This window comes from Myotis yumanensis, unplaced genomic scaffold, assembly GCF_028538775.1.
Source record: "Myotis yumanensis isolate MYYU_CA2020_CCGP unplaced genomic scaffold, mMyoYum1.0.hap1 SCAF_3, whole genome shotgun sequence".
Taxonomy (NCBI): domain Eukaryota; kingdom Metazoa; phylum Chordata; class Mammalia; order Chiroptera; family Vespertilionidae; genus Myotis; species Myotis yumanensis.
This window is the reverse complement of record NW_027223754.1, coordinates 208,624,704-208,652,195: the sequence shown is the minus strand read 5'-3', so window position 1 is coordinate 208,652,195 and position 27,492 is coordinate 208,624,704. Positions and strand designations below refer to the sequence as shown.

Below are 27,492 nucleotides of genomic sequence, written 5' to 3'. Positions count from 1 at the left end.
TCTCTCTGTCGCTCTCTCACTCTCTGTCTCTCTCTATCTCTCTCATCTCCCTTTATCTCTGAAATCAATTAAAAATATTTTTTAAGTTCAATGAGAAATATATGAAGTTTTCACTTATCGCACTAGCAGTTCATTTGCCCCTAGTCCTCAATATGTTACCATTAAAACTAAAGCTTTGATAAATAGTAGTCAAAAGCCATGAAAAAGGTCTTCCATGACCTTCCAAAAAAGCAATCACTGCAGTTTTTTCAGAGGAAGCACAAAATTTAAGCTTTCTAATGAGAAGTTAATAATTCTTGTTACTAAAGGTGCAGGGGAGACCAAAGCTACAGAAGCATCATTCTAAGTTGCTCCCTCTTAAATGCACATAAAAGCCAGTCATACAGTTACCAAGAAGACTGTAAACCTGCTGGGAAGATTATGATAAAGACTTTGCTCGGAGAGAAAGCCAGAAGGACTATTGACAAAACCCCTCTATCGGATGACACTGTTGTACGTTGCAGGCATCACGACTATACGCAGTAGAAACGCAATGACGGCATCCACAGGCCAGGGGCTACTGCACTGCTGAGCAGCCAACCCTGCACATGGTGAGGCACACGGCGAGCCCTCGGCACAGTGGGTGCGAACACGAAGTGAAATGCCCGGCTTGCCATTTGGCTGGTCATTCCAAGCCTGTTACGAGGCTTTTATTTACAGATCATGGTCCCTGTGAGTCCTGGGCTAGGAATGGGCCTGTGGGTCGGTGCCAGAGTTGACGTGGCCGTGACTGCCAGGAGGAAGGGCTCTGTGAACCAAAGGTGGCTCCACATGCTGCTCTATTCACAGAAAGGAGTTAATGGTCAACAGAATGCACCTAGGCCTTGGTTGGGGGTAAAGGAAGCCATAAAATAGATGCAAACAGCATTTCATCCTGCCAGTCAGATGCACACCTTCTCAGCTTGCTGTGAGAAAAACCAGATAGGACACGGCTCAGGATGCGTTCAGTCGGGACAGACACCCATTCCAGGTGGACTTACCAACGACTGGGACTAATGAGGTCATTGTTACGTCAGGGCTCGGGCTCCTCCCGCTGCAGGTGCCCTTGTGTTGGCTTCTTTTCAGACCAGCTCCCTGAGGTAGACAAATGCCCTGGGTGAGGGGCTCAGCGGGTTGGAGCGTCCTCCCTCACCCCAAAAGGCTGTGGGTCCAACTCCCATCGGTGCACATACCTAGGTTATGGTTCCATCCCTGGTTGGGCACCTATGAGAGGCAACCCATCCATGTTTCTCTCTCTGAAATCAATTTTTATAAACCATTTAAAAAAAAATTGGTTACAGCAGCACCAAGCCCCACATGTTCACCAGACACCATCCAAACCAATGGTGTGTCCCAGAATTCCCAGGAAAAAGTCCTGAGGTTCACACTGATTGGACGGATTTAGGTCACATGTGCACTTCCGACCCAATCATGGTGTGGCTGGGGGTGGCACTCACTGATAGCCCCGCCCCTGCCATAATGGCCAAAACCTGCAAAACAGACAAGGAAGGCAGGTGGCAGGGACATCTCACTGACATGAAACTATTCTTAGCATTTAAACATGGGAAAAACTATCTTGCAATTTAACATCATTGCAGAAACTCTGCCTGTTCTTTTTTCTTTTTCTTACAAATTGGTGATCTGAGAAAACGTTGAGGAATTGTGTCAAGGAGCCCAGGTCCAATACCCCAAAGGGTTGCCGCCGCAAACTCAGTCGACCTGCCGAAATTGCTCACCCCAAGCCTGGGAAACATGCTCATGCCTACATTGGAAAGAGGACCAGGCTCTGCCGGCCAAAGGCCAAGGCCAAGGCGGAAACCAAGACCCAGGCTGTGCGTCAGGTTGAAGTTCAGGTTCCTAAAAGGTACTCAGGCACCTGCTGCCAAAGTAGCCCAGGCCCCACGAAGGCTCCACAGTAGAGGCCTCTGTCTGCCGACGTGAGGACGGAAGGAATGGGGGGCCCCTGGGCTGCTGTCTGCGTGGCCCTGGTGCCCTCCTCTGCTGTTTGTACAAATAAACCTGCGGCAGGATCTGTCTGTCAACAAACAAACAAAAAACTCTTCTTCATCCTCTTCCATCCTGAGGGAATGGGGTCAGGAAACGGCAGAGAGAGAGCTGGAAGCATCAGGCCCGACTTTCAGATGTGGAGGTGGCCCCCATTGAGGCTTGGAGGAGACCAGCAGGAGGAGACACCCCCCCAGAGCTGAGGTGGGGCTCAGGGCTGGGGGAGAGATTCCAATAGCATCAACTGTTTGGCTGACCAGGCCCACACTGTCCTCCTCCTCCCACAGGTCTTGTCCTGGGAAACAAGCTGACTTTCAGCCCCTCCATGGCGGCCACAGTCCCCTGACAACCCAGCCTTCTGTCCTTGATCTCATTCCTGCCCCTTGTCTCCCACCATTGGCCCCCAGCCCTGCTTTACCCCGCCCCACCCCATCCCTCCCCATCGCACCCCACCCCACCACCCCTCTCCTGTCCTCTTCTTCCATCTCTTCAGGTCACTTTGTCTATCAGGTCTTCCCTCTGGCTCTGTGTCCTCCTGACTCAGTCCCCTCCTACTGCTTTGGCCACAAGCATATGACTGTCCTTATTCTCTATCCCTCCAATGTCTCTAAACTAAAGGACTCAGTCCCAGTCCCTCACAGTCCTGTGTGAGGTTGTGACGGGGGGTGGGGGGCGGGTCCGGACATGTGAGCAGAAGCATGTGGAGCCTTCGTTGCCTGTAAGGCCGTGTGCAGGATGCCAGCTGCCAGGGACTCGCTCAGCATGACTCAGGCTCCACAGAGACACGGCAGGACAGACAGCCGCTGCCTGCACTGCATCCTGCGTGGGCCAGGTCCTGGGAAGGGCAGAGGGATCCTCTCTGCAGGGAAGCCCCTCCCTCCAGCGTCCTCTCCAAGGAGTGGAATTGGAAAGGCCTGAGGACTCAGTAATCCCCAGCCCTCCCCTCAGCCAATGTCAACTTCAATTGCTCTTCCCAATAGCGGCCCTGAGCCTTTCTCTTCTCCTATTGCATGGGCTGTCGTTTCAACACAGCACCACTCTCAGCACATCCTTGGTCGATGGGTTTAGGCTGTTTGGTTTGAGCTTCCGCTCCTATAAATATTGCTGAGTTTACGTGGCCAGTGGCAATTAGTGTGACCACTGCCCTCCCATGAGGTGCCTAAAGAAGTGTTTATTGAACTATTTGGACTTCATGAATCACTTACAGAGGAAAACACATTTTGTGGAAGATTCTTAATCTTTCATATTATTGCTTTGGACTTAAAATCAATGTAAATAATTAATTTTCTAAATATAAAAATGATTCTGTTAGTAATGAATACAATATTACTGATGTGTATTTAGAACATATCATAGATTTTAATTGAAAAGTAAATCAGTCAGATTTAAAAAAAAAAATTTCTTATTAGCTCATTCATTGCCTTTTGCTGGTTTCTGTGGATCACGTTGGAGATCCGGGACCTGATGCGTTTTCATTTCTCGAAGAAAGTGTTTGATGCCTCATTCACCAGAAGACACCCCGACTGTTTAGAGAGATTGAGTCCGTCCTTCAGTTTCCCTGATTCTGGATGGAGAAGGAGGAGGTGGAGGAAGCAGGGAGTGAGGAAGGTAGGAAAGTGAACAGAGCAGAGTCTGGGGCAGTCACAGGAGGGGAAGGAAAAGGGGCGCAGGAGGGAGAAAGCAGAGGGACTGTGAGACCTGAGGGGAGGGATGGAGCCTGGGCCCTGGGGGAAGCAAGTGGCCCAGAGGCGGAGACAGGCCCAGGGAGAGAAGGGGAGGGGGGAGCAGGAGGGAGGAACCTCACCCTGAGAATGTTCTCCAGCTCCTGAGATGCAGTTCCTATGTGTTCTACCTGGATAGGACAGGGCTCGAATGGATCGCCCTGGTTGTCCACGAAGGTGTCCCAGCAGTGCTGGAGCTCTATGGGAACAGGGAGGGAAAGGTGAGCTCCTTCTAGAGCGGGGAGGGCCCAGGTCTCTGACTCTAGGGACACACCCTCCCCATCAGAATCTCCCTGCCGCCTTTCTCCCTCTTCCCAAGGCACTGAGCTCATGCCTCAAATTCTTCCTTCACACTGGAATCTGAGGCAGCCCCTCCCCATCTACCAGGAAGACCTGGGTCCTGATGGCACAGGGACCCACATCCCCCCTTCCCAGGACCCCCTCTCTCCCCTGAACTCTCTCTTCCAGGAGACTCCATCCTCTCCAGACCCAGCAGACCCCCTGCAGGCAGCTGACAGGCGTCCCCACCTGGATTCTCCTCCTGCCCCCTCTGTGTAGCCATTTCCCAGCCTCTCTGCCCGCCCACCTCCCACCCTCAGGAGTCCCTGCTGACCATTGAGGGTCATGATGGCGAGTTGGGCCCCAGCGTCCCTCAGCTGGCGCAGCCCATCCTCATATCCACTGACAATGGTGTAGATGCGAGCAGCGAAGATGCGCAGCCTAATGTGGTTGTTGTTGCCCAGGAATTCCACCAGTTCCTGGGCACAGTCAGGGCAGGGGCTCCAGGAGATGTAGCAGGTGAGTCTGTACTGCCTCCCCTCTTCCAGGTTCCAAAAACGGACCCGATCCAGGAAGCGCAACTCTGCATGACGGTATACCTGAGCACAGATGGGGAAGAAGAGGGACCTGTCATTTGCTGTGAACAGGGGAGGGTGGCACCAGCCAGAGGCAGGTGAGGCCTGGCCTCCAGCACAGGACTGAAGGGGCACAGCTCAGCGTCAGGATGAACGCTATCTCAATGCAGGATCTACACCAGTGATGGCGAACTTATAACACGCGTGTCAGAGGTGACACGCCAACTCATTTCTTGGTTGATTTTTCTTTGTTAAATGGCATTTAAATGTATAAAATAATTATCGAAAATATAAATCTTTGTTTTACTATGGTTGCAAATGTCAAAAAATTTCTATATGTGACACGGCACCAGAGTTAAGTTAGGGTTTTTCAAAATGCTAAAATGTTCACCTCAAATGGTTCGCCATCACTCATCTACAGGGTCAAAGGTCAGGCGACACAAATCACATAATATCAGCATCTACAAAGGGCACATCAGCAGTGAGGACTTTCCTACATCAGCAAACCATGGCTACCATGGCTCTGTAACTGATCAGTCTTCACTTAGCCTGTCGATATTCCATTCACCATGGAATTTGCATTAGTTTTGATTTTTTAAAGTTTTGCATTAAATATGGTTCTTTTTTCAAATCCTCACCTGGGAGATTTTTTCCATTGATCTTAACACTCTGGTGTCGGGTGAATTTCCCGCCACAATATAAGCTGGCGCGGGCAATTATTTAGGTTTCCCGCGCAAAATCAGAGTTAGTTTAAAATTCCTATGTCTTTTGAAGTATGGGTTCGATTGAAATGGCTATGAAACGGTTCGCATACGCAGGTAGGTATCTTTGAAACAAATATTTGGTAATACGCAGTTACAATCGGCCCGAATTTACACGTTTCCCGCACTCCACCGCAAATCTATATGAACCGAGTTAAGAGGGCTCCCGCCGAGTACGCGCAATTCACGCGAGCTGACTTAACTCGATTCCTGCAACCCAAGTGAGAAAGGGTGGAGGGATGGAGGAGGGGGCAGAGAGAGAGAAACATCAATGTGGGAGGACACATCCACTGGTGGCCTACCCCACGCTCCACGACCCAGGGCCAGGGATCAAAGTTGGAACTGAGATAAGTGCCCTTGACCTGGAATCCTACCCCTGGCCCCTGGCTGTGCAGGCTGACACTCTAACCACTGAGAAAACAGATCTGGGCTCCATGTGATATATCTTGATACAGACTTGCCAGAGAGCCTCTATTTGGTGCCCAAAGCCTATACTTTCAGGAGCTGCACCTAGTCAGGCCCTGCAGGGGGACAACGAGCTGAGGGCAGCAAGCCGGTGTTGCTCAGTGGGTTGAGCAGGGACCCATCCAAAACGAAGTCACCAGTTCCATTCCTGGTCAGGGCCCAGGCTCAGGTTGCAGGCTTGATTCTCAGCAGGGGGCGGGGCTTGCAGGAGGCAGCAGCCAACCAAATGGTTCTCTCTCGTCACTGATATTTCTATCTCTCTCTCCCTTCCTCTCTGGAATCAATAAAAGTCTTTTAAATAAATAAATAAACAAACAAACAAACAAACAAATAAATAAATAAATAGCTGAGGACAGAGGGAGGAGGCAGCTGAGCCCCAAGGTCCTGGGCCTGATGCTACAGGGGTGGGTGCTTCCTCCAGGCAGGGGAGCTCTCCCTCTGCTCCCCTACCTCGAGCTCCGCCTGTGCACCAACACCTCCACACGCTTCTACTCTGGGCTTCCCCCTGTGCTGAGCCCAAGGAGACACGGGAAGAAGGGGTGAGGGCACCGAGGCAGAGGTGTGGGAGACACGGGATGAACATCGCTGCTGGGCTCACAGGGTTATGGAGATTAGCCCTCCCGCCCAGGGAAGGATTTTCAACCTGGGGCTCAGGGAGAAGGAAGAAGTCAGGCCCACGGTGCTAGCGCAGAGCCCTGGTGGCAGAGGATGGTACCTGGGGACCCAGGAGGCGTCCTGGGCTACGTGCAGCTGGCAATGCACTTGTGGGGACAGCACCCTCCAGGCTCTCCCAGGAGTGACTGGAGGGAGCACCAAGGGGGAGCTCTGGCTCTCTGGCCAGAGACGGCCCTGGCGGGTTCAGGGGAGAACAGTACCTTTGTCCAGGTGCCTTTCCCTCTGGCCTGACCCCTTCTCAGAGGCACAGCAGGAGGGACAGGCTGACCCTGGAGGCTGGGCTGACACTGGGCTGGTGGGCCCAGGCCCTGGGACACTGTGACTGCTTTCTGATGTGGGGCTCCAAGCTGCCAATCACAGCAGAGTCCGTCCTCCCTGCCTCTGGGCAACGCCACAGCAGCTGGGGACCCAGGGACATTGCTCAGAGGACACCCCGTGGGCATGGAACCTTCTCCCTGAGTGTCCCGGGGCCCTGCCTGCTGTGCTCGCTCACCTTGTTGCACAGGACGTCCTGGAGGTTCTGCACTGGGACCCAGGTGTCGTCCTTCCAGACCTCCACCTGGTAGCACAGGTGTGTTCTTCTCGCCCGTCTGTGCCTGAAGTTGTCCTTGAAAGTGGTTGCATCCATCAGGGTTCTGTGGGCACAGGCAGGAGGAAGCAAGGCATGGGGCTCCTCTGGGGATCACCCCGTTCTCCTCCTCTCTGCACCCACTTCCCAGGTAGACCCACAGAGAATAGGCGTCCACTCACTTAGCTGGAGCCACCTAACCTCCCTCACTGACCTTTTCGGGGGTTCTTGGGGGAGTCAGCCCAGTCATTTTGTCAGGGTGCCCCCGGGAGCAGTGCAGGGGCTCACTGCTCTGACAAGGCCTCTACTGGCATCACCGTCCTGCCCTCGTCCCGCTGACCGAGCCCTGCCAGGTGCAGGCCCAGTGGCGCTGTTTCCTCTGCTCTTCTGGGTTAACCTGAGCCACATGGTACATCGGGGAAAGGGAGGCCCCATCGGGGAAAAGAGATGCCAAACTAGTCTTCTCAAATAACTCATCACATTTCCTTTCTCATCATAAAAACAATGTGTCCTTTACAAAAACATAAAGATAAATCTGAACGTGACTTCCTAGGGTCTAAATTCAGAGCAGAAAAAATAGATTTCATGGGAGATGGAGGGAGAGGAGAAACAGGGACCCTCAATGGTAACCCCCAGTTTTTAGCCTGGGGACATGGGAGGCAGTTAGGACAGGTCAACATGGTATCAGCTTAGGGGTCCTGGACATAGAAGGGCCATCAGGAGAGACAGGAGAAGCAGGGGTCCCCTAGGGAGAAGGCACATCCCTTTAGGGAGCCAGGAGGAGGGGCTCAGAAGCAGGGCTCCTCCAGGGGCGAGTGGTACCTGCCAGTTGGTGCTGGGTTGTCCTCCATGTCTCAGCTCCTTCACCTTCTCTGCTGGTCACGGCCCGTCCTCCTCTTGTGATGCTTTCAAGGACCGAGGTGCCTTATATGCCACTGAGGCACCTGGAAACTGCTGAGCTGGCCCTGCTTCACCCCAACCCTTCCCTAAACTCAGGCCACTCATGCCACCCACATGGAGTCATAGGAGAGGGAACTTTTCTGCACAAATGCCTCATCCTGTGCCCTCAGGGGCAAGTTAGGTGTTGATTTCTCTGTTCTGTCAAAGGCCCTCCCTGGACTGACCTTGGGACAGTGATGTCCCAGGAGATGGGGTCACTCTGGGCAGCACGGCACAGCCAGGCAGGAGGTGAGAGCACAGGTGAGAGGACAGGTGCTCCTACCTGAGGAGGGTCCGGGCACAGGACACGGAGCCCCCACAGGACAGGCCCCGGGTGCCCATCGCTGACTCTCCCGCGGCCGCCACTGCAGGGCATGGCCGGGGACAGTGCAGGGCCCTGCGGGGCTGAGCCAGGAGGGAGACTCTGCCCTGACAGGAAGGGCAGGGCGGGACCAACGTGAGCTGAGCTCCCCTTAGGAGCCACCCTGAATGGAAGGAACTGGACTCGGAGCCTTTGTCCACCCATCACACAGAGGAGAACAGAGAGGCTCCCAGCAGGGCAGCCAGGATGGCCTGGGAGCAGAGGATGCAGGGAGTGCCCTCCTCAGGAAGGGGCTCTGCTCGTCCTCTTTACCCCCACCTGCGAGGAAAGGGGGGACTTTGTGTTCCAGGCTCAAGTGTGACCGGTGCCCCAGCCTGTAGAGTTTGTCCCCGAGGGGATGCCCCTCTGTCCCACTGACTGTCCACCCAGCTCCTCTCAGACCACCCTGTGCCGGCCCCACTTTCCCTCCAGGGGACGTGGCCAGTGCAGCCCCGGGTCTGTTCCCAGCGCACTCTGCACTCCATGCTGGCTCCGTGGCTGTGGCTGATTCCCTTGTTTCCAGCTGGTGGTCCCACCGCAGGTGCCAAAGATACGACAAAGATCGGGCTTGGCACACAGCTGTGTCTGGGCAACGGGCCCGAAAGCTGCCCTGACTCACCAAACACAGACACACACACACACATACGCAAGCAGATGACACGCAGGAATCTCCTAGTTTCTGCAGACACACCCACAGGCCTCAGTCTGAGTGGCAGGAAGCAGAGGACGTCCCCACTCCCAGGCTGGTTTGCAAGAACCTCATCATCAAATCAGCTCCTCATCATCAAATCAGAAGACACGTTGTTGTATGTTTCATTGTAATATTTTTTCTTATTGATTTCAGGGAAGAAGGGAGAGGGAGAAAACCTTAGAAACATCAAGAATGAGAGAGAATCATTGATCAGCTGACTCCTGCACTCCTCTCGTTGGGGATCAAGCCCACAACCCGGTCATGTGCCTTGACAGGGAATTGAACCGAGGACTTGTGCCTCATAAGTCAATGCTCAACCACTGAGCCACACTGGCCTGGCAAGAGGCTGCTCTGTATGCGGCACAGGTCTGCCCTCCCGCGGTGCCTTCCGGCAAGAGGACAGGCTGAGGTGGGGAGCCCAGGGCTCAGCCGTGTTCTCAGCTGTGAGCTACCCTCTCCGAAGTCTCAGGTCCCGGTGTCAGCGGCAAAGCCATGAAACCGGGGGTCCGGGTCGACAGGGCCCTGGGAGCTGGGGGTCAGGTCTGCCTGGACCTGCATGTGACAGCGCAGAGAGCGGGGACCCCTCTTGTCATGTAAGACCACGTGTCTTCTACCCGCTCGTCTGCTTTCCCAAAGTGACTGCATCTTGGTCATTTGCTTCCAGGAACAGAAATGGGGGCTCTTGCCAGAGTCCAGGTATCCAAACCAGACGAGCTGATTGGATGATAAGGTTCTACAAATCCGCCTGGGAGTGGTGACGTCCTCTGCTTCCTGCCACTAAGACTGAGGCTTGTGGGTGGATCTGGAGAAACTAGGAGATTCCTGCTTATCATCAGCTGCGTGTGTGTGTGTGTGTGTGTGTGTGTGTGTGTGTGTCTGTGTTTCGTCCCGCCCCCTCTCCTTTTGCCGCTCACCTCAGTGTCCTGAGCAGGTCCTCTTTCCCAAGCCCCTCAGAGGGGACGGGGGTGGCCAGGGATGCGGATGACCAGACAGAGGGGCAGGGAGGACCAATGGGGTCTCTCGCCCCAGCTGAATCTGTGAACTCGTGGGGACCTCCTCTGTCACCCTCTTGGTGGACAGCGACACCTATCACCAACAGGACGTGCGGGCTCCCAGGCCTGGGGTGGGTCCTATGTGCTACCCTTTGCCTGGGATGAGGGCCGATGCCTGCAGGTGGGCAGCCACTGGGAGTCCGAGGACAGCAGTGGGAGAAGACAGGCACTGAGTCCCCAAGCATCTCAGACTTTATAGAATGGAATGTGCTGCCCTGTCTGGTTTGGCCCAGTGGACAGAGTGTCAGCCTGCAGACCAAAGGGTCCCGGGTTCAGTTCTGGTGAAGGGCATGTACCTTGATTGCAGGATCCTCCCCAGCCAGGGCCCTAGTCAGGGCTCATGCAGGAGGCGCCCAATCGATATGTTTCTCTCACATCAATGTTTCTCTCTGTCTTTCCCTCTGTCTTCCACTCTCTCTAAAAATCAATGGAAAAATATCCTCGGGTGAGGATAAAAAAAATAAAAGGAATCCTATATAATAAAAGAGAAACATGTAAATTGACCATCCCTCGACAATGCTCACCAGCCTATCAGGAGTGCATACGCAAATCAACCCTACAAAGATGGTGGACTGATTTGGGTGGGCAGGCACCGGGTGGAGAGCAGAACAGGAGAGGCAGCAGCTTGGGGGGATGTGGCTCCCTTGGTCACTCCCCAAAGCTGCCACGTGGAGAACAGAGCAGGATAGCCAGCAGAGAGCGGAATGGCTTGGGAAACTTGGCTCTCCAAGCCACCAGACAGAGAGCAGAGAGGGAGAGCTGGTGCCTTGGAGGACTTGGTAGAGTGGGACGTCATGGGACAAAAACAGAGCAGGAAGGGAAAACCAAGAGCGCGGGGAGCACCATGAATTCTGGGAATAGTAGCTCTGGTGGCAGCCCCAGGACCGGAAGCTGAAGCCCAGAGTGTGGGGAGCACCAGGAATGCTGGGAATCATAGTTCTGGTGGCAGACGGATCTCCTAGACACTAGAGCAAAGTCAGCCTGGAGCAAGTTACTGTTGCGGTGGGGGATGGAGAGAAAGCAAAGGTGAGAGACATAAGTAAAATCAGAGTGTCTAGGAAAAATTAAAGGGAACATATCGTAAAACTTACAGGAAATCTCCACAAATGAAGCAAAGAAAAAAAGGCCTCTATTATTCTGTGAGCAACAAACCAAACTGGGTTGGGGGTCTCAGACAATTCTTTCATATGATTGCAAAGACAGACAGAAACTCCCGGATTGGAGAGGGCACTCTGAGGGCTCCCAGATTGGAGAGGGTATAGGTCAGGCTGACGGACCCATCCCCCGTGCATGAATCTTTGTGCACCAGGCCCCTAGTTGTCGATAAAAGGAAAACAGGCGTGTGTGCGGACTGGGCATGGTGAACGCCCAGGTCGCTGAGGCTGCTGCGACGAGCGGAAATCCTCGCCCGAGAGCTGGATGGAAGCCGGGCTCCTACTTCCCCAAAGCCCTTCCATCTCCCCAAAGTCTTTGCAAGTCACTGAGTGTGCACACCCTGAGCACCTGCTGTATACACGGCAGAGGGAGCTGAGAGGGACAGAAAAGGATCTGGGGGCTCACACCCCTCAGGCCTGTCTCACCCCCAGGAGGAGGCGCCCTTGGAGAACAGAGCCACACCCTCCCTGGCCAGAGCCAATGAGAGGGGACAGGGGACAGCCACAGCTCTCCAGGTTGTCAGACCTCAGGACCAGGGACAGGGGACAAGGGACAGCCACAGCTCACAGGGTTGTCAGACCTCAGGACCAGGGACAGGGGACAGGGGACAGGGACAGGGACAGCGGACAGCCACAGCTCTCCAGGTCATTAAACCTGAGGACAAGGGACAGGGACAGGAGACAGGGGATAACCACAGCTCTCCAGGCCGTCAGACCTGAGGAACAGAGCCAGCCTCCAGCCACTGTCCTCACGGGACCCAGGGGAGACCCGGTCGAGGGGTTCTTGGGAGCAGAAAACAACACACAAAACCCGGGATCTGCGGACGAATCTAAGGGTCCCCTCCTCCTGCCTGAGGCTCTGGAGCAGGTGGACGCTGGTAAGTGGAGAGTAGCAATAACAGACTCAATTGTCGAGGGTTGATTCTGTGCGGAGGGTCCCCTCCCCACTGGCCAGCTCCTGGCAGTCAGGATGCAAACCCAGCAGAGGAGGAGCCTGGGCCCCGCTGGCAGCCAGGGGCTGAGGCCGAGGACTCCCAGGGAGAAGAGGCCCCACGCCCTTTCCTGAGGGATGTGGGGAGGCCGCACACCGTGCCCCGTCTGCAGGCTGTGACCCTGGGGAGGTGAGACCAGCCAGCTCCCCCTCAATGTCCCCAGGACCTTAAAAGCCACAAATATGTCAAGACCAGGCCTCACCCTCAGTTGTGCCTGTGCCAAGCGGCCCAGCCCATCCCCAGCCCAGACTCAAGGGGCACAGGCTCACTCGCTTGCACTTGACAAAAAGGAACCACGTCAGGATTCCAGGACACACCCGATGCCTCCCTCCTCTCTGACCAAAACAGGAGATGTCTACACTCCCCAGGTGTGTTTTACCGGAAGAACCTCAACCTCCCATCTGCTCCTTTACTTTCCATTTCTGGGCTCTGACAGAAGCCCCATCTCCATTTATATTTCTTGTTTTTTTTAAATATATATATATTTATTGATTTCAGAGAGGAAGAGAGAGGGATAGATTAGAAACATCAATGATGAGAATCATTGATTGGCTGCCTCCTGCACGCCCCCTGCTGGGGACCTAGCCTGCAACCTGGGCAGGTGCCCATGACCAGAATTGAACCCAGGACCCTTAAGTCCCAGGCCCAACGCTCTATCCACTGAGCAAAACCAGCCAGGGCCCCATCTCCATTTCTGGGAACAAGGGACCAAAACATCCACAAGGTGCCGTATTCGGGTGGAGGGGGCACCCCGAGCAGAGGACAGGTGGTCCTACTGTGCTCCTCCACCCCCATCTCCCGGGTCCCCATCTCAGAGCTTTGCCCGTGGCCCGGGACCTGAGACTGGAGAAGGGCTGGGACAGCCTGGGAACAGTGCTGAGGCCGGGGCTGGACTGGGGCTCAGGAGGGCGGACCTGACACCTCCTACAGAGCAGCCTGGCCCTGACTCCAGACACATCCAGATCATCCATCCCAGGCCCAGAGTGACGGGGCAGAGTGGGCCCGCCTGGCTCTCTGACCTCAGACTGGGCTTCCCCGGGGCACCCCGCCCTGTCCCCCATTTCCCTGACAAGGGAACAGCACACATCCCAGCACAGCGTGCACCTGCCCAGGGGCCGCTCCCCCGCACCAGCACCCGCCCTCTCCCTCGGGGGCCTGCATCTTTCCTCCTGTTCAGAAGTTTGCACATTTCGGTAGAAAACTCCAGAAGGATGTAGGAATTGCTTTACATTCTTCATTCAACCTTCCAGAGATGGACATGGGGAGGGACGGTCCTTCCCCAGAAAACACAGGGTTCCTTCCCTTCCTTTTTCTCATCGCACGGACCCAGGGAGAGGCATGCTCCCCGCTCCCCACGTCGCTGTGGGCCAGGCCGCTTTAGACCAGTTCAACACGAGGCTCTACTGATGCCTTTACCACACCAGGTGCTGGCCTGGCTGAGGGAGACCGGGAGGAAGAGCAGGTGCCCCCGCCTCTCCTCACCCAGGGGGCCAGGCTCCGGGGAACCAGGGAGAGGATACGTGGATGGGTCCCCGGGGAGGGCAGGGACCCAGAGACAGAGGTGAGGGCCGCCCAGGCATCCTCTCCTCCTGCCCCTTGGAGACTTGACTCAGACAAACAACATAAGACATGAAACCTCTGGGAGGAGGTGCAAACCTCTTACACATGGCGGCCCCTGGTCTTCACAGGGCTCTCCTGGCCGCCTCGGTACTCGCCACTCACTGCAGAGCGGACTCCCGGGTGTGGAGACCAGCCAGGCCAGGCTGGTCCGCATAACAGAGGGGCAGCCAGGCATCAGCAGAGAGCAGCTCAGGACACCTGGCTGGGGGAAGAGGGTGTGTGGAGGGAGGAGGTCCTGGGGAACATTCCAGAAGAGACCTCAGAGCTGCTGGCTGAGGAGCTAGCCTGGCTGTGAGACCTGCCTCAGGGACGGAGAGCACAGTGCTGTCCCTGCGATGATGGCCCCTCCTGGGTCCCCTAGACGCCCCAGAAGAGTCTTATGCCCTCGGGGTGAGCATGTGATGGAGCGCTGAGCTCAGGGTGCTGCCCTCTGGCTGCGGGGGCACCTGGGAGGGGCGGGGTAGGCTGGGGCTCCACCTTCCAGGGCCTCCAGGGCACAGGGCCTTGGGCTTTGGGACCTCACACTCGCTGCCCTGGCACAGGGTTTGTGCCAGGAGACCGCCGTCTGGTGCTGGGGTGGGGTGGGGACTCAGAAGAGTGTTGTGGGTTGCATGACAGGAGGAGACGCTGGGATGCAGGAGGGGAGCTGGCCTGGGTCTGACACCACTCTCCCTCCCTGGGACACAAGATCTGGGGCAGCACCGGGGAGATTCTCAGGGACCCCAGTCCTGGTCTCTGGAAACTTCTGGGTGTGGACAGTGTGTTTGGGTGGAGATCGTGACCAATGAAGTAGCAAATCTAGCAGAACCCTGATGTGCCTGTTCCACGTCTGCAAAGCCCTGAGCCTCCAGCAGGACAGCATGGCTGCTCCCAGGGGCACCAAGGTCCAAGGACAGAGCAGGTGGGAGGGGCTCAGAACAGAGGACACCTGTTTGTGCATGTGGAGGGGCGCCCAGCCCAGAAAGAGGGGGGCCCTGTATCAAACGTGAAGGATGTGAGGAGCCGGCCTGAAAGCGAGCAGCCTGGTTCTTAGTGCGGGCGGCCAGGTTCAGACTCTGTGGGGCTGGCCCCGCCCTCCCTGAGCTGGGCCTGTCCCCTGGAAGGGAGCTTTGGGCCGGCACAGGCTGGTCTGAGAGGAGTCGGATGGACAGTCAGTGGGAGAAAGGGGCATCCTCTCGGGGACAAACTCTACCACCTGGGGCGCCGGTCACACTTGAGCTTGGAACACAAAGTCCCCTCCTTCCTCGCAGGTGGGGGTAAAGAGGACGAGCATTGGCCCCTTCCTGAGGCGGGCACACACTGCATCCTCTGCTCTCAGGCCATCCTGGCCGCCCTGCTGGGAGCCTCTCTGTTCTCCTCTGTGTGATGGGTGGACAAAGGCTCTGAGTCCAGTTCCTTCCCCTACAGGGTGGCTCCTAAGGAGAGCTCAGCTCACGTTGGTTCCGCCCTGCCCTTCCTCTCAGGGCAGAGTCTCCCTCCTGGCTCAGCCCCGCAGGTCCCTGCACTGGGCCCGGCCATGCCCTGCACTGGCCGCCGCGGGAGAGTCAGGGATGGGCACCCGGGGCCTGTCCTGTGGGGGCTCCGTGTCCTGTGCCCGGACCCTCCTCAGGTAGGAGCACCTGTCCTCTCACCTGCGCTCTTGCCTCCTGCCTGGCTGTGCCGTGCTGCCCAGGGTGACCCCACCTCCTGGGACCTCACTGGCCCAGGTCAGTCCAGGAAGGGCCTTTGTCAGAACAGAGAAATCAACACCTAACTTGCCCCTGAGGGCACAGGATGAGACATTTGTGCAGAAAAGTTCTATTACTCCATAGGGTGCCATGAGTGGCCTGAGTTTAGGGAAGGGGTGGGGCGCAGCAGAACCAGCTCAGCAGGTTCCACATGCTCTGTTGACATACAAGGCACCTCAGTCCTTGAAAGCCAGTCAAGGGGAGGACGGCCTGTGGCTAGAAGAGAAGGTGAAGGAGCTGAGACATGGAGGACAACCCAACACCAACTGGCAGGTACCACCCGCCCCTGGAGCAGCCCTGCTTCTGAGCCCCTCCTCCTGGCTCCCTGAGGGGACTTGCCTTCTCCCCAGAAAACCCCCTGCTTCTCCTGTCTGTCTTGATGGCCCTTCTATGTCTAGGAACCCTCAGCTGATGCCCAGTTTGCCGGTCCTACCCGCCTCCCATAAGCCCCCGGCTAAATTATGGGGGTCACCCTTGAGGGTCCCTGTTTCTCCTCTCCCTCCGTCTCCCACAAAATCTATTCAATCTGCTCTGAAGTGAGGCCCAAGGACAGTGATGGCGATCCTATGACAGGCGAGTCAGAGGTGACAAGCGAACTCATTTTTTTGGTTGATTTTTCTTTGTTAAATGGCATTTAAATATATAAAATAAATATCAAAAATATGTCTTTGTTTTACTATGGTTGCAAATACTAAAAAAATTTCTATATGTGACACGGCACCAGAGTTAAGTTAGGGTTTTTCAAAATGCTGACACGCCGAGCTCAAAAGGTTCACCATCACTGCCCGAGGTCATGTTCAGGTTTATGTTTTGGTTTTTGTAAAGGACATGATGGTTTTCATGATGAGAAGAGAAATGTCATGAGTTATTTGAGAAGACTAGTTGGCATCTCTTTTCCCCGAATGGGCCACCCTTTCCCCTGATGCACCATGTGGCTCAGGTTAACCCAGAAGAGCAGAGGAAACAGCGCCACTGGGCTGCAGCTTGCAGGGCTGGGTCAGCGGGATGAGGGCAGGACGGTGATGCCAGGAGAGGCCATGTCAGAGCTCTGAGCCCCTGCACTGCTCATGGGGGGACCCTGACAAAAGCACTGGCCTGACTCCCCCAGGAGCCCCCGAAGGGGTCTGTGGAAGCTTAGGTGTCCCAGCTCCCCCAGAGGAGCCCCATGCCTTGGGTTCCTCCTGCCTGTGCCCACAGACCCCTGATGGATGCAACTACCTTCAAGGACAACTTCGGTCACAACTGGGAGAAAAAACATACCTGTGGTACGAGATGGAGGTCCCGGAGGGCGACGCCTGAGCCCCAGTGGAGGAGCTCCAGGGCTTCCTGCGCAACCAGGTGAGCGAGCACAGCAGGCAGGGTCCCGGGACACTCGGGAAGAAGGTTCCCATGCCCGCGGGTGTCCTCTGAGCAATGTCCCTTGGCCCCCAGCTGCTGTGGCGTTGCCCAGAGGCAGGGAGGACGGACTCTGCTGTGATTGACAGCTTGGAGTCCCACATCAGAAAGCAGTCACAGTGTCCCAGGGCCTGGGCCCACCAGCCCAGGGTCAGCCCAGCCTCCAGGGTCAGCCTGTCCCTCCTGCTGTGCCTCTGAGGAGGGGTCAGGCCAGAGGGAAAGGCACCTGGACAAAGAGGCCATTCGCCCATGGCCCCCACCCGGGCAGCCTCTGGCCAGAGAGCCAGAGCTCCCCCTTGGTGCTCCCTCCAGTCACTCCTGGGAGAGCCTGGCGGGGTGCTGTCCCCACAAGTGCATTGCCAGCTGCACGTAGCCCAGGACGCCTCCTGGGTCCCCAGGTACCATCCACTGCTACCAGGGCTCTGCACAAGCACCGTGGGCCTGACTTCTCCTCCTCTCTGAGCCCCTGGTTGAAAATCCTTCCCTGGGTGCGTGGGCTAATCTCCATAACCCTGGGAGCCCAGCAGCAACCCTCATCCCGTGTCTCCCACACCTCTACCTCGGTGCCCTCACCCCTTCTTCCTGCAGAGTTGTGTCACCCTTGGGCGCAGCACAGGGGGAAGCCCAGAGTGGAAGAGTGTGGAGGTGTTGGTGCACAGGCGGGAGCTGGAGGCAGGGGAGCAGAGGGAGAGCTCCCCTGCCTGGGGGGAGCACCCACCCCTGTGGCATCAGGCCCAGGACCTTGGGGCTCAGCTGCCTCCTCCCTCTGTCCTCAGCTATTTATTGATTTATATTTATTTATTTATAAGAATTTTATTGATTCCAGAGAGAAAGGGAGAGAGAGATAGAAACATCAGTGATGAGAGAGAATCATTGGTTGACTGCTGCCTCCTGCACGACTCCTCCTGTGAATCAAGCCTGCAACCTGGGCCTGGGCCCTGACCAGGAATGGAACCGGTGACGTCTTTGTGGATGTGTCGCTGCTCAACCCACTGAACCACACCGGCTGGGCTGTCCTCAGCTCTTTGTCCCCCTGCAGGGCCCGACTAGGTGCAGCTCCTGAAGGCATAGGAGTTGGGCACCAAATCGAGGCTCTCTGGGAACTCTGTACCAAGGTGAATCACATGGAGCCCAGATCTGTGTTCTCAGTGGTTAGAGCGTCAGCCTGGCAGCCAGGGGCCAGGGGTAGGATTCCAGGCCAAGGGCACTTATCTCAGTTGCAGCTTTGAACCCTGGCCCCGGGTCGAGGAGCGTGGGGTAGGCAACCAGCGGATGTTGATGTTTCTCTCTCTCTGCCCCCTCCTCCATCTCTTCACTCTTTCTCTAAAGATCAATGGAAAAAATCTCCCTAGGTGAGGATTTGAAAAAAGAACCATATTTAATGCAAAACTTTAAAAAATCAAAACTAATGCAAAGTCCATGGTGAATGGAATATCAACAGGCTAAGTGAAGACTGATCAGTGACAGAGCCATGGCAGCATGGTTTGCTGAGGTAGAACAAGTCCTCACTGCTCCTCTGCCCTTTGTAGATGCTGATATTATGTGATTCATGAGTCGCCTTCCCTTTGACCGTGTAGATCCTGCATTGAAATAGCGTTCATCCTGATGCTGAGCTGTGCCCCTTCAATTCTGTGGTGGAGGCCAGTGCCTCACCTGCTTCTGGCTGGTCCCACCCTCCCCTGTTGACAGCAAGTGACAGGTCCCTCTTCTCCCCCCTCTGTGCTCAGGTACTCCGTCATGCAGAGTTGTGCTTCCTGCATGGGGTCTCTGCTTGGGACCTGGATGAGGGGAAGCAGTACAGACTCACCTGGCACATCTCCTGGACCCCTGCCCTGACTGTGCCTCAAAACTGGTGGAATTTCTGGGCGAGAACAGCCATGTGAGCCTGCGCATCTTCGCTGCTCGCATCCATACTAAATACCGTGGCTATGAGGATGGGCTACGCCAGCTGCGGGACGCTGTGGACCATCTCACCATCATGACCCTCAAAGGTCAGCAGGGACTCCTGAGGGTGGGTGCTGGGCATCCAGAGAGGCTGGCAAATGGCTGCACAGAGGGGGCAGGAGGAGAATCCAGGTGGGGAACCCTTTCAGGTGCCTGCCGGGGGGGTGGGGGGGGGGAGGGGGGCGTGCTGGGTCTAGAGTGGATGGAGTCCCCTGGAGGAGAGAGTTCAGGGGACAGAGGGGGTCTTGGGAAGGGGGGAGGTGGGTCCCTGTGCCATCAGGACCCAGGTCCTTCCTGGTAGAAGGGGAGGGGCTGCCTCAGATTCCAGTGGAAGAAAGAATTTGAGGGATGAGCTCAGTGCCTTGGGAGGAGAGAGAAAGGGGGCAGGGAGATCCTGATGGGGAGGGTGTGTCCCTAGAGTCAGACACCTGGGCCTTCCAGGCGCTCTAGGAGCTCACCTTTCCCTCCCTGTTCCCATAGAGCTCCAGCACTGCTGGGACACCTTCGTGGGCAACCAGGGCCAGCCGTTCGAGCCGAAGAGTGAACTGTTAGAAAGCATAGGAGCCCAATGTCAGAAGCTGGAGAACATTCTCGGGGTGAGGTTCCTCCCTCCTGCTCCCCCCTCCCCTTCTCTCCCTGGGCCTGTCTCTGCCTCTGGGTCACCTGCTCTCCCCTGGGCCCCAGCTCCATCCCTCCCCTCAGGTCTCATAGTCCCTCTGCTTTCTCCCCTCCTGCGCCCCTTTTCCTTCCCCTCCTGTGACTGCCCCAGACTCTGCTCTGTTCACCTTCCCACCTGCCTCACTCCCTGCTTCCTTCACCTCCTCCTTCTCCATCCAGAATCAGGGAAACTGAAGGACGGACTCAATCTCTCTAAACAGTCGGGGTCTTCTCATGAACGAGGAATAAAACACTTTCTTCAAGAAATGAAAACGCATCACGTGCCCCATCTCCAACTTGATCCACAGAAACCAGCAAAAGGCAGTGAATGAGCTCAGAAGGAATTTTTAAAAATCTGATTGATTTACTTTTCATTTAAAATCAATGATATGTTCCAAATGTACACCAGTAACATTCTGTTCATTATTATCAGAGTCATTTTTTACTTTTAGGGACATGATTATTTTTTATTGATTTTAAAACTAAAACAATAAAATGAAAGATTAAGAATCTCCATAAAATGTCTTTTCCTCTGTAAGTGTGTCATGAAGGGCAAATTGTTCAAGAAACACCTGCAAAGTGCAAAGGGCTTTCTCTTCTGTGGGGACCTTCATGGGAGGGCCGTGGTCACAGGAATTCCTACGGGTCAAGAAAAAGTCAGTGATGTTTATAGGATGAGAGGAGCCGGCCTGAAAGGGAGCGGCCTGGTCCTCAGTGGGGCGGCCAGGGTCAGACTCAGTGGGGTTGGCCCCGCCCTCCCTGAGCTGGGCATTTGAGGACCCCTGCTCTACACACTCACTCACTCTAGAGTGCAAGGACAGTTTGAATTTGCCAGTACCACTGGGAGAAGTGTGTACATGACCTTCAATTTAAACCTGAAACAAGCCCTGGCCAGTTTGGCTCAGTGGCTAGAGCGTCGGCCTGCGGACTAAAAGGTCCCAGGTTCGATTCCAGTCAAGGGCATGTACCTTGGTTGCGGGCACATCCCCAGCGGGAGGTGTGTAGGAGGCAGCTGATCAATGTTTCTCTCTCATTGATGTTTCTAACTCTCTACCCCTCTCCTTTCCTCTCTGTAAAAAATCAATAAAATATATATATTTTTAAAAAAAACAACCTGAAACAAGGGTTCGATGAGGGCCCCCAACCACGAGCAGATCTGGGGAGGGTGGCGGATGGCGGGGGACAGTTGTCCTCGTGGGTTCTGCATCGCCCGGGTTCTGTCCTGCATGGGTTGCCACACCTGCTGGTCTCGCCTTCGCAGAAGCTCCTGGGCCTGCAGTACTTCCAGTCACTGCCACACGGAAGTGTGTTCTCCTTGGAATTCTGTACTTGGTTGTCAGGGCAGCCCTTGGGTGCGCTCACCTTTCGGGATGTCACCTGGAGATGACCTGAAAGGACGCCAAATGGACTCAATGGTTCACAAAACACACAGAGAGAATATGCTGATTTCAGATCTTGCGACCAAAAGGACAGGTACCTGCACAGTTACGAGGACACTGTTGCTGGTGAGAACATTCTCTTGGCCCTTAATTCCTGCTCACTGATCACTTCTATTAAAACTACAACGTACATTAGCAACGTCTAAAATAGTCTAATTTTGCCATGAAATGACACATTCAATGACTTTCTGATAATGTGGGAGATCAGAGGGGTCTGGGAATGAAGCCGCCCTCAAGCCATTGAAGAATCTCAGAAGGGAGACTCCTGACAGGAGCCACACGATTCCACACCGTCCGGAGCAGCCCGCTCCCAGAGAGCGAAAACCTCTCTCAAAATCTCTGAGTCTCTCTGGCTTCTGGACACAAGTGCTGGTCATTGGGTTTCAGCATTTAACACACATGTTAACACATCATGTCCGCCATCAGTGAAAACAGGCCTGTCTCCTGCTTGGTGATCCCCACGCCCACCTGCACCGCATTCCGGCCCCATCGCCTGCGGTTCCTCTCGCCGCCGCCTGCGCTTATTTTATAGCCTCATGCGCTTGTTTTATCCGGTGACAGGGGGGGTCCGGACATGTGAGCAGAAGCCTGTGGTGAGAGACCTGGGAGCCTTCGTTGCCTGGAAGGCTGTGTGCAGGATGCCCAGCTGCCAGGGGCTCGCTCAGCATGATTCAGGCTCCACAGAAACACGGCAGGACAGACAGCCGCTGCCTGCACTGCATCCTGTGTGCGCCAGGTCCTGGGAAGGGCAGAGGGATCCTGTCTGCAGGGAAGCCCCTCCCTCCAGCATCCTCCCCAGGGAGTGGAATTGGAAAGGCCTGAGGACTCAGTAATCCCCAGCCCTCCCCTCAGCCAATGTCAACTTCAATTGCTCTTCCCAATAGTGCCCCTGAGCCTTTCTCTTCTCCTATTGCATGGGCTGTCATTTCAACACAGCACTACTCTCAGCACATCCTTGGTCAATGGGTGTAGGCTTTTTGGTTTGAGCTTCCGCTCCTATAAATATTGCTGAGTTTACGTGGCCAGTGGCAATTAGTGTGACCACTGCCCTCCCATGAGCTACCTACAGAAGAGAAGGGCATTTTCACTTCTGCAGGTGTTTATTGAACAGTTTGGACATCATGAAACACTGACAGAGGAAAAGGCATTGTGTGGAAGATTCTTAATCTTTCATATTATAGCTTTGAACTTAAAATCAGTGTAAATAATTAATTTTCTAAATATAAAAATGATTCTGATAGTAATGAATACAATATTACTGGTGTGTACTTAGAACATATCATAGATTTTAAATGAAAAGTTAATCAGTCAGATTTTTAAAAAATTCCTTATGAGCCCATTCGTTGCTTTTTACTGGATTCTTTGGATCAAGTTGGGGATGGCGGCACGTGATGCGTTTTCATTTCTTGAAGAAAGTGTTTTATTCCTCGTTCACCAGAAGACCCCGAATGTTTAGAGAGATGGAAGTCCATCTTCAGTTTTCCTGATTCTGGATGGAGAAGGAGGAGGTGGAGGAAGCAGGGAGTGAGGCAGGTGGGAAGGTGAACAGAGCAGAGTCTGGGGCAGTCACAGGAGGGGAAGGAAAAGGGGCGCAGGAGGGGAGAAAGCAGAGGGACTGTGAGACCTGAGGGGAGGGATGGAGCTGGGGCCCAGGAGGAGCAGGTGACCCAGAGGCAGAGACAGGCTCAGGGAGAGAAGGGGAGGGGGGAGCAGGAGGGAGGGACCTCACCCCGAGAATGCTCTCCAGCTCCTGAGATTTGGTTTGAATGTGTTCTTCTAGGTTAGGCCAGGGCTCAAACGGCTGGCCCCGGTTGCCCACGAAGGTGTCCCAGCAGTGCTGGAGCTCTATGGGACCAGGGAGGGAAAGGTGAGCTCCTTCTAGGGCGGGGAGGGCCCAGGTGTCTGACTCTAGGGACACACCCTCCCCATCAGGATCTCCCTGCCCCCTTTCTCTCTCCTCCCAAGGCACTGAGCTCATCCCTCAAATTCTTTCTTCCACTGGAATCTGAGGCAGCCCCTCCCCTTCTACCAGGAAGGACCTGGGTCCTGATGGCGCAGGTACCCACCTCCCCCCTTCCCAGGACCCCCTCTCTCCCATGAACTCTCTCTTCCAGGAGACTCCATCCTCTCCAGACCCAGCAGCCCCCCTGCAGGCAGCTGACAGGCATCCCCATCTGGATTCTCCTCCTGCCCCCTCTGTGTGGACATTTCCCAGTCTCCCTGCCCGCCCACCTCCCACCCTCAGGAGTCCCTGCTGACCATCCTGGGTCATGATGGCGAGTTGGGCCCCAGCGTCAACCAGGTTGCGCAGTTCATGCTCATATCCACTGAATCTGGAATGGATCCCAGCAGCGAAGATGCGCAGGCTCACGTTGCTGTTGTCGCCAAGGAATTCAACCAGCTTTGGAACACAGTCAGGATAGGGGCTCCAGGAGCTGTACCAGGTGAGTCTGTACTGCTTCCCCTCATCCAGGTCCCAAGTCCGGAACAGAGCCAGGAAGCACAACTCTGCACGAGGGTAGCGTTTCCGGTCATTGTTACCATCCAGGAAGCACAAATCTGCATGAAGGTAGCGTTCCTGGCGATTGTTACCATCCAGGAGGACCGACTCTTCCTGACAATGTTCCCTGTGTGTGCCAGTAATCTGAGCACATGGGGAAGAAGAGGGACCTGTCACTGGCTGTGAACAGGGGAGGGCGGCACCAGCCAGAGGCAGGTGAGGCACTGGCCTCCAGCACAGAATTGAAGGGGCACAGCTCAGAGTCAGGATGAACGCTGTTTCAATGCAGAATCTACACGGTCAAAGGTAAGGCGACTCAAGAACCACATAATATCAGCATTTACAAAGGGCACATCAGCAGTGAGGACTTTCCTACATGAGCAAATCATGCCTCCCATGGCTGTGTAACTGATCAGTCTTCACTTAGCCTATTGATATTTCATTCACCATGGAATTAGCATTAGTTTTGATTTTTTAAAGTTTTGCATTAAATATGGTTCTTTTTTCAATTCCTCACCTGGGGAGATTTTTTCCATTGATCTTTAGAGATAGAGTGGAGGGATGGAGGAGGGGGCAGAGAGAGAGAAACATCAATGTGGGAGAGACACATCCACTGGTTGCCTACCCCACGCTCCAAGACCCGGGGCCAAGAATCAAAGCTGCAACTGAGATAAGTGCCCTTGACCTGGAATCCTAGCACTGACCCGTTGCTGTGCAGGCTGACACTCTAACCACTGAGAACACAGATCTGGGCTCCATGTGATCCACCTTGGTACAGAGTCCCAGAGAGCCTCTATTTTGTGCCCCAAGCCTATGCCTTCAGGAGCTGCACCTGGTCAGACCCTGCAGGGGGACAAAGAGCTGAGGGCAGCCAGCCGGTGTGGTTCAGTGGGTTGAGCAGCGACCCATCCACAAAGAGGTCAATGGTTCCATTCCTGGTCAGGGCCCAGGCCCAGGTTGTAGGCTTGATGCCCAGTAGGGAGCGTGCAGGAAGCAGCCAACCAATGGTTCTCTCTCATCACTGATATTTCTAGCTCTCTCTCCTTTCCTCTCTGGAATCAATAAAAGTCTTTTAAATAAATAAGTAAATAAATAAATAAACAAATAATTAAATAATTAAATAAATAAATAGTGAGGACAGAGGGAGGAGGCAGCTGAGCCCCAAGGTCCTGGGCCTGATGCCACGGGGTGGGTGCTTCCTCCAGGCAGGGGAGCTCTCCCTCTGCTCCCCTACCTCCAGCTCCCACCTGTGCACGGGATGAGGGTCGCTGCTGGGCTCACAGGGTTATGGAGATTAGCCCACCCGCCCAGGGAAGGGTTTTCAACCAGGGGCTCAGGGAGGAGGAAGAAGTCAGGCCCATGGAGCTAGCACAGAGCCCTGGTGGCAGAGGATGGTACCTGGGGACCCAGGAGGCGCCCTGGGCTACGTGCAGCTGCCAATGCACTCGTGGGGACAGCACCCTCCAGGCTCTCCCAGGAGTGACTGAAGGGAGCACCAAGGGGGAGCTCTGGCTCTCTGGCCACAGGTGGCCCGGGTGGGGCCAGGGGAGAATGGCCCCTTTATCCAGGTGCCTTTCCCTCTGGCCTGACCCCTCCTCAGAGGCACAGCAGGAGGGACAGGCTGACCCTGGAGTCTGGGCTGACCCTGGGCTGGTGGGCCCAGGCCCTGGGACACTGTGACTGCTTTCTTTTTTTTCTTTTTTGCCACTTACATATTTATTTATTACTCATGTAAAATCTTTATTGTTGAACGTATTATATATGTCCCCCTTTCTCCCCATTGACCCCTTCTAGCCCACCTCTACTCCTCCCAAATAGGCCTTCACCTCTCTATTGTCTGTGTCCATGGTTATGCATATATGCATACAGGTTCTATGGTGGATCTCTTCCCACCTACCCTCCTCTGCCTTCCTTTGGCAGTTTTGTGTAAGCTTATCCACATTTGTTTTGTGACTGCTTTCTGATGTGGGGCTCCAAGCTGCCAATCACAGCAGAGTCCGTCCTCCCTGCCTCTGGACAACACCCAGCAGCTGGGGGCCAAGGGACATTGTTTAGAGGACACCCCACGGGCATGGAACCTTCTCCCCGAGTGTCCCGGGGGCCCTGCCTGTTGTGCTCACTCACCAGTTTCCGCCGAATGCCCTGGAGCCCCTCCACTGGGACCCAGGCGTCATCCTCCTGGACCTCCACCTCGTAGCACAGGTATGTTTGGTTCTCACATTTGTTACCGAAGTTTCTCTTGAAGGTTCTTTTTTTCATCAGGGGTCTGTGGGCACAGGCAGGATAAAGCAAGGCATGGGGCTCCTCTAGGGATCACCTCGTTCTCTTCCCCTTTGCACCAACATCCCAGCTAGACCCACAAGAATGGGCATCCACTCACTTAGCTGGAGCCACCAAACCTCTCACTCTGACCCCCTCAGGGGCTGCTGGGGAAGTCAGCCCAGTCCTTTTGTCAGGGTTCCCCTGGGAGCAGTGCAGGGGCTCAGAGCTGTGTTGGGGGCTTCTCCTGGCATCACCGTCCTGCCCTTGTCCTGCTGACCCAGCCCTGCCAGGTGCAGCCCAGTGGTGCTGTTTCCTCTGCTCTTCTGGGTTAACCTGAGCCACATGGTGCATCAGGGGAAAGGGTGACCCCATCGGGGAAAGGAGATGCTAAAGTAATCTACCCAAATAACTCATCACATTTCCTTCTCATCATGAAAACAATCATGTCCTTTACAAAAACAAGAACATAAACCTGAACTTGACCTCCTAGGGCCTCAGTGCAGAGCAGAAAGAATAGATTTCACGGGAGCTGGAGGGAGAGGAGAAACAGGGACCCTCAAGGGTGGCCTCCAGACTCTAGCCAGGGGCTTAGGGGAGGCGGGTAGGAACGGCCAACTGGGCATCAGCTGAGGGGTCCTGGACATAGAAGGGCCATCAAGAGAGATGGGAGAAGCAGGGTCCCCCGGGGAGAAGCCAAGTCCCCTCAGGGAGCCAGGAGGAGGGGCTCAGAAGCAGGGCTGCTCCAGGGGCAGGTGGTACCTGTCACGGCGAGATGGGTTGTACTCCATGTCTCAGCTCCTTCACCTTCTCTGCTGGTCACGGACCATCCACCGCCTGTGCTGCTTTCAAGGACTGAGGTGCCTTATATGCCAACGAGGCACCTGTAACCTGTTGAGCTGGCACTGCTTCACCCCACCCCTTCCCTAAACTCAGGCCACTCATCGCACCCACATGGAATCATAGGAGAGGGAACTTTTCTGCCCAAATGTCTCATCCTGTGCCCTCAGGGGCAAGTTGGGTTTTGATTTCTCTGTTCTGACAAAGGCCCTCCCTGGACTGACCTGGGCCAGTGAGGTCCAAGGAGGGTGGGGTCACCCTGGGCAGCACGGCACAGCCAGGCAGGAGGCGAGAGCGCAGGTGAGAGGACAGGTGCTCCTACCTGAGGAGGGTCCGGGCACAGGACACGGAGCCCCCACAGGACAGGCCCCTGGTGGCCAGCTCTGACTCTTCCACGGCCGCCATTGCAGGGCATGGCCAGGCCCGGGCTCCCTGGGGCTGGCTGGGTGCAGGGACCTGCGGGGCTGAGCAAGGAGAGGGACTCCCCCCTGAGAGAAAGGGCAGGGCGGGACCAACGTGAGCTGGGCTCCCCTTAGGAGCCACCCTGTAGGGGAAGGAACTGGACTCAGAGCCTTTGTCCGCCCATCACACAGAGGAGAACAGAGAGGCTCCCAGCAGGGCTGGGCCAGGATGGCCTGGGAGCAGAGGATGCAGGGTGTGCCCGCCTCAGGAAGGGGCTCTGCTCGTCCTCTTTACCCCCACCTGCGAGGAACGGGGGGATTTTGTGTTCCAAGCTCAAGTGTGACCGGCGCCCCAGGTGGTAGAGTTTGTCCCCGAGGGGATGTCCCTCTGTCCCACTGACTGTCCATCCGGCTCCTCTCAGACCACCCTGTGCCGGCCCCACGATCCCTCCCAG

The 27,492-nt window shown here is 55.4% G+C and overlaps 2 protein-coding genes and 1 long non-coding RNA gene across 3 annotated transcripts; 1 reads left to right on the top strand and 2 right to left on the bottom strand.

The window, feature by feature from the left end:
* Nucleotides 1-1,424: 1,424 nt before the first annotated feature.
* Nucleotides 1,425-8,347, bottom strand: LOC139006536 (DNA dC->dU-editing enzyme APOBEC-3G-like). Its single transcript, XM_070408855.1, has 5 exons — nucleotides 8,289-8,347; nucleotides 6,992-7,133; nucleotides 4,357-4,621; nucleotides 3,827-3,942; nucleotides 1,425-1,508 (listed from the first exon to the last, which is right to left on the bottom strand). The coding sequence occupies exons 1-5, from the start codon at nucleotides 8,345-8,347 to the stop codon at nucleotides 1,425-1,427; spliced, it is 666 nt and encodes a 221-aa protein (XP_070264956.1).
* Nucleotides 8,348-15,785: 7,438 nt separating this feature from the next.
* On the top strand, nucleotides 15,786-20,044 carry LOC139005781 (uncharacterized). The gene is made up of 5 exons (XR_011470701.1): nucleotides 15,786-15,875; nucleotides 16,800-16,940; nucleotides 18,725-18,988; nucleotides 19,422-19,537; nucleotides 19,779-20,044. It is a non-coding gene; the product is annotated as an uncharacterized lncRNA (long non-coding RNA).
* A 2,467-nt stretch (nucleotides 20,045-22,511) lies between these two features.
* Nucleotides 22,512-27,041, bottom strand: LOC139006535 (DNA dC->dU-editing enzyme APOBEC-3A-like). The gene is made up of 5 exons (XM_070408854.1): nucleotides 26,959-27,041; nucleotides 25,662-25,803; nucleotides 23,297-23,681; nucleotides 22,767-22,882; nucleotides 22,512-22,526 (listed from the first exon to the last, which is right to left on the bottom strand). Exons 1-5 carry the CDS (start codon nucleotides 27,039-27,041, stop codon nucleotides 22,512-22,514), a joined length of 741 nt encoding a protein of 246 aa, XP_070264955.1.
* Nucleotides 27,042-27,492: the final 451 nt, after the last annotated feature.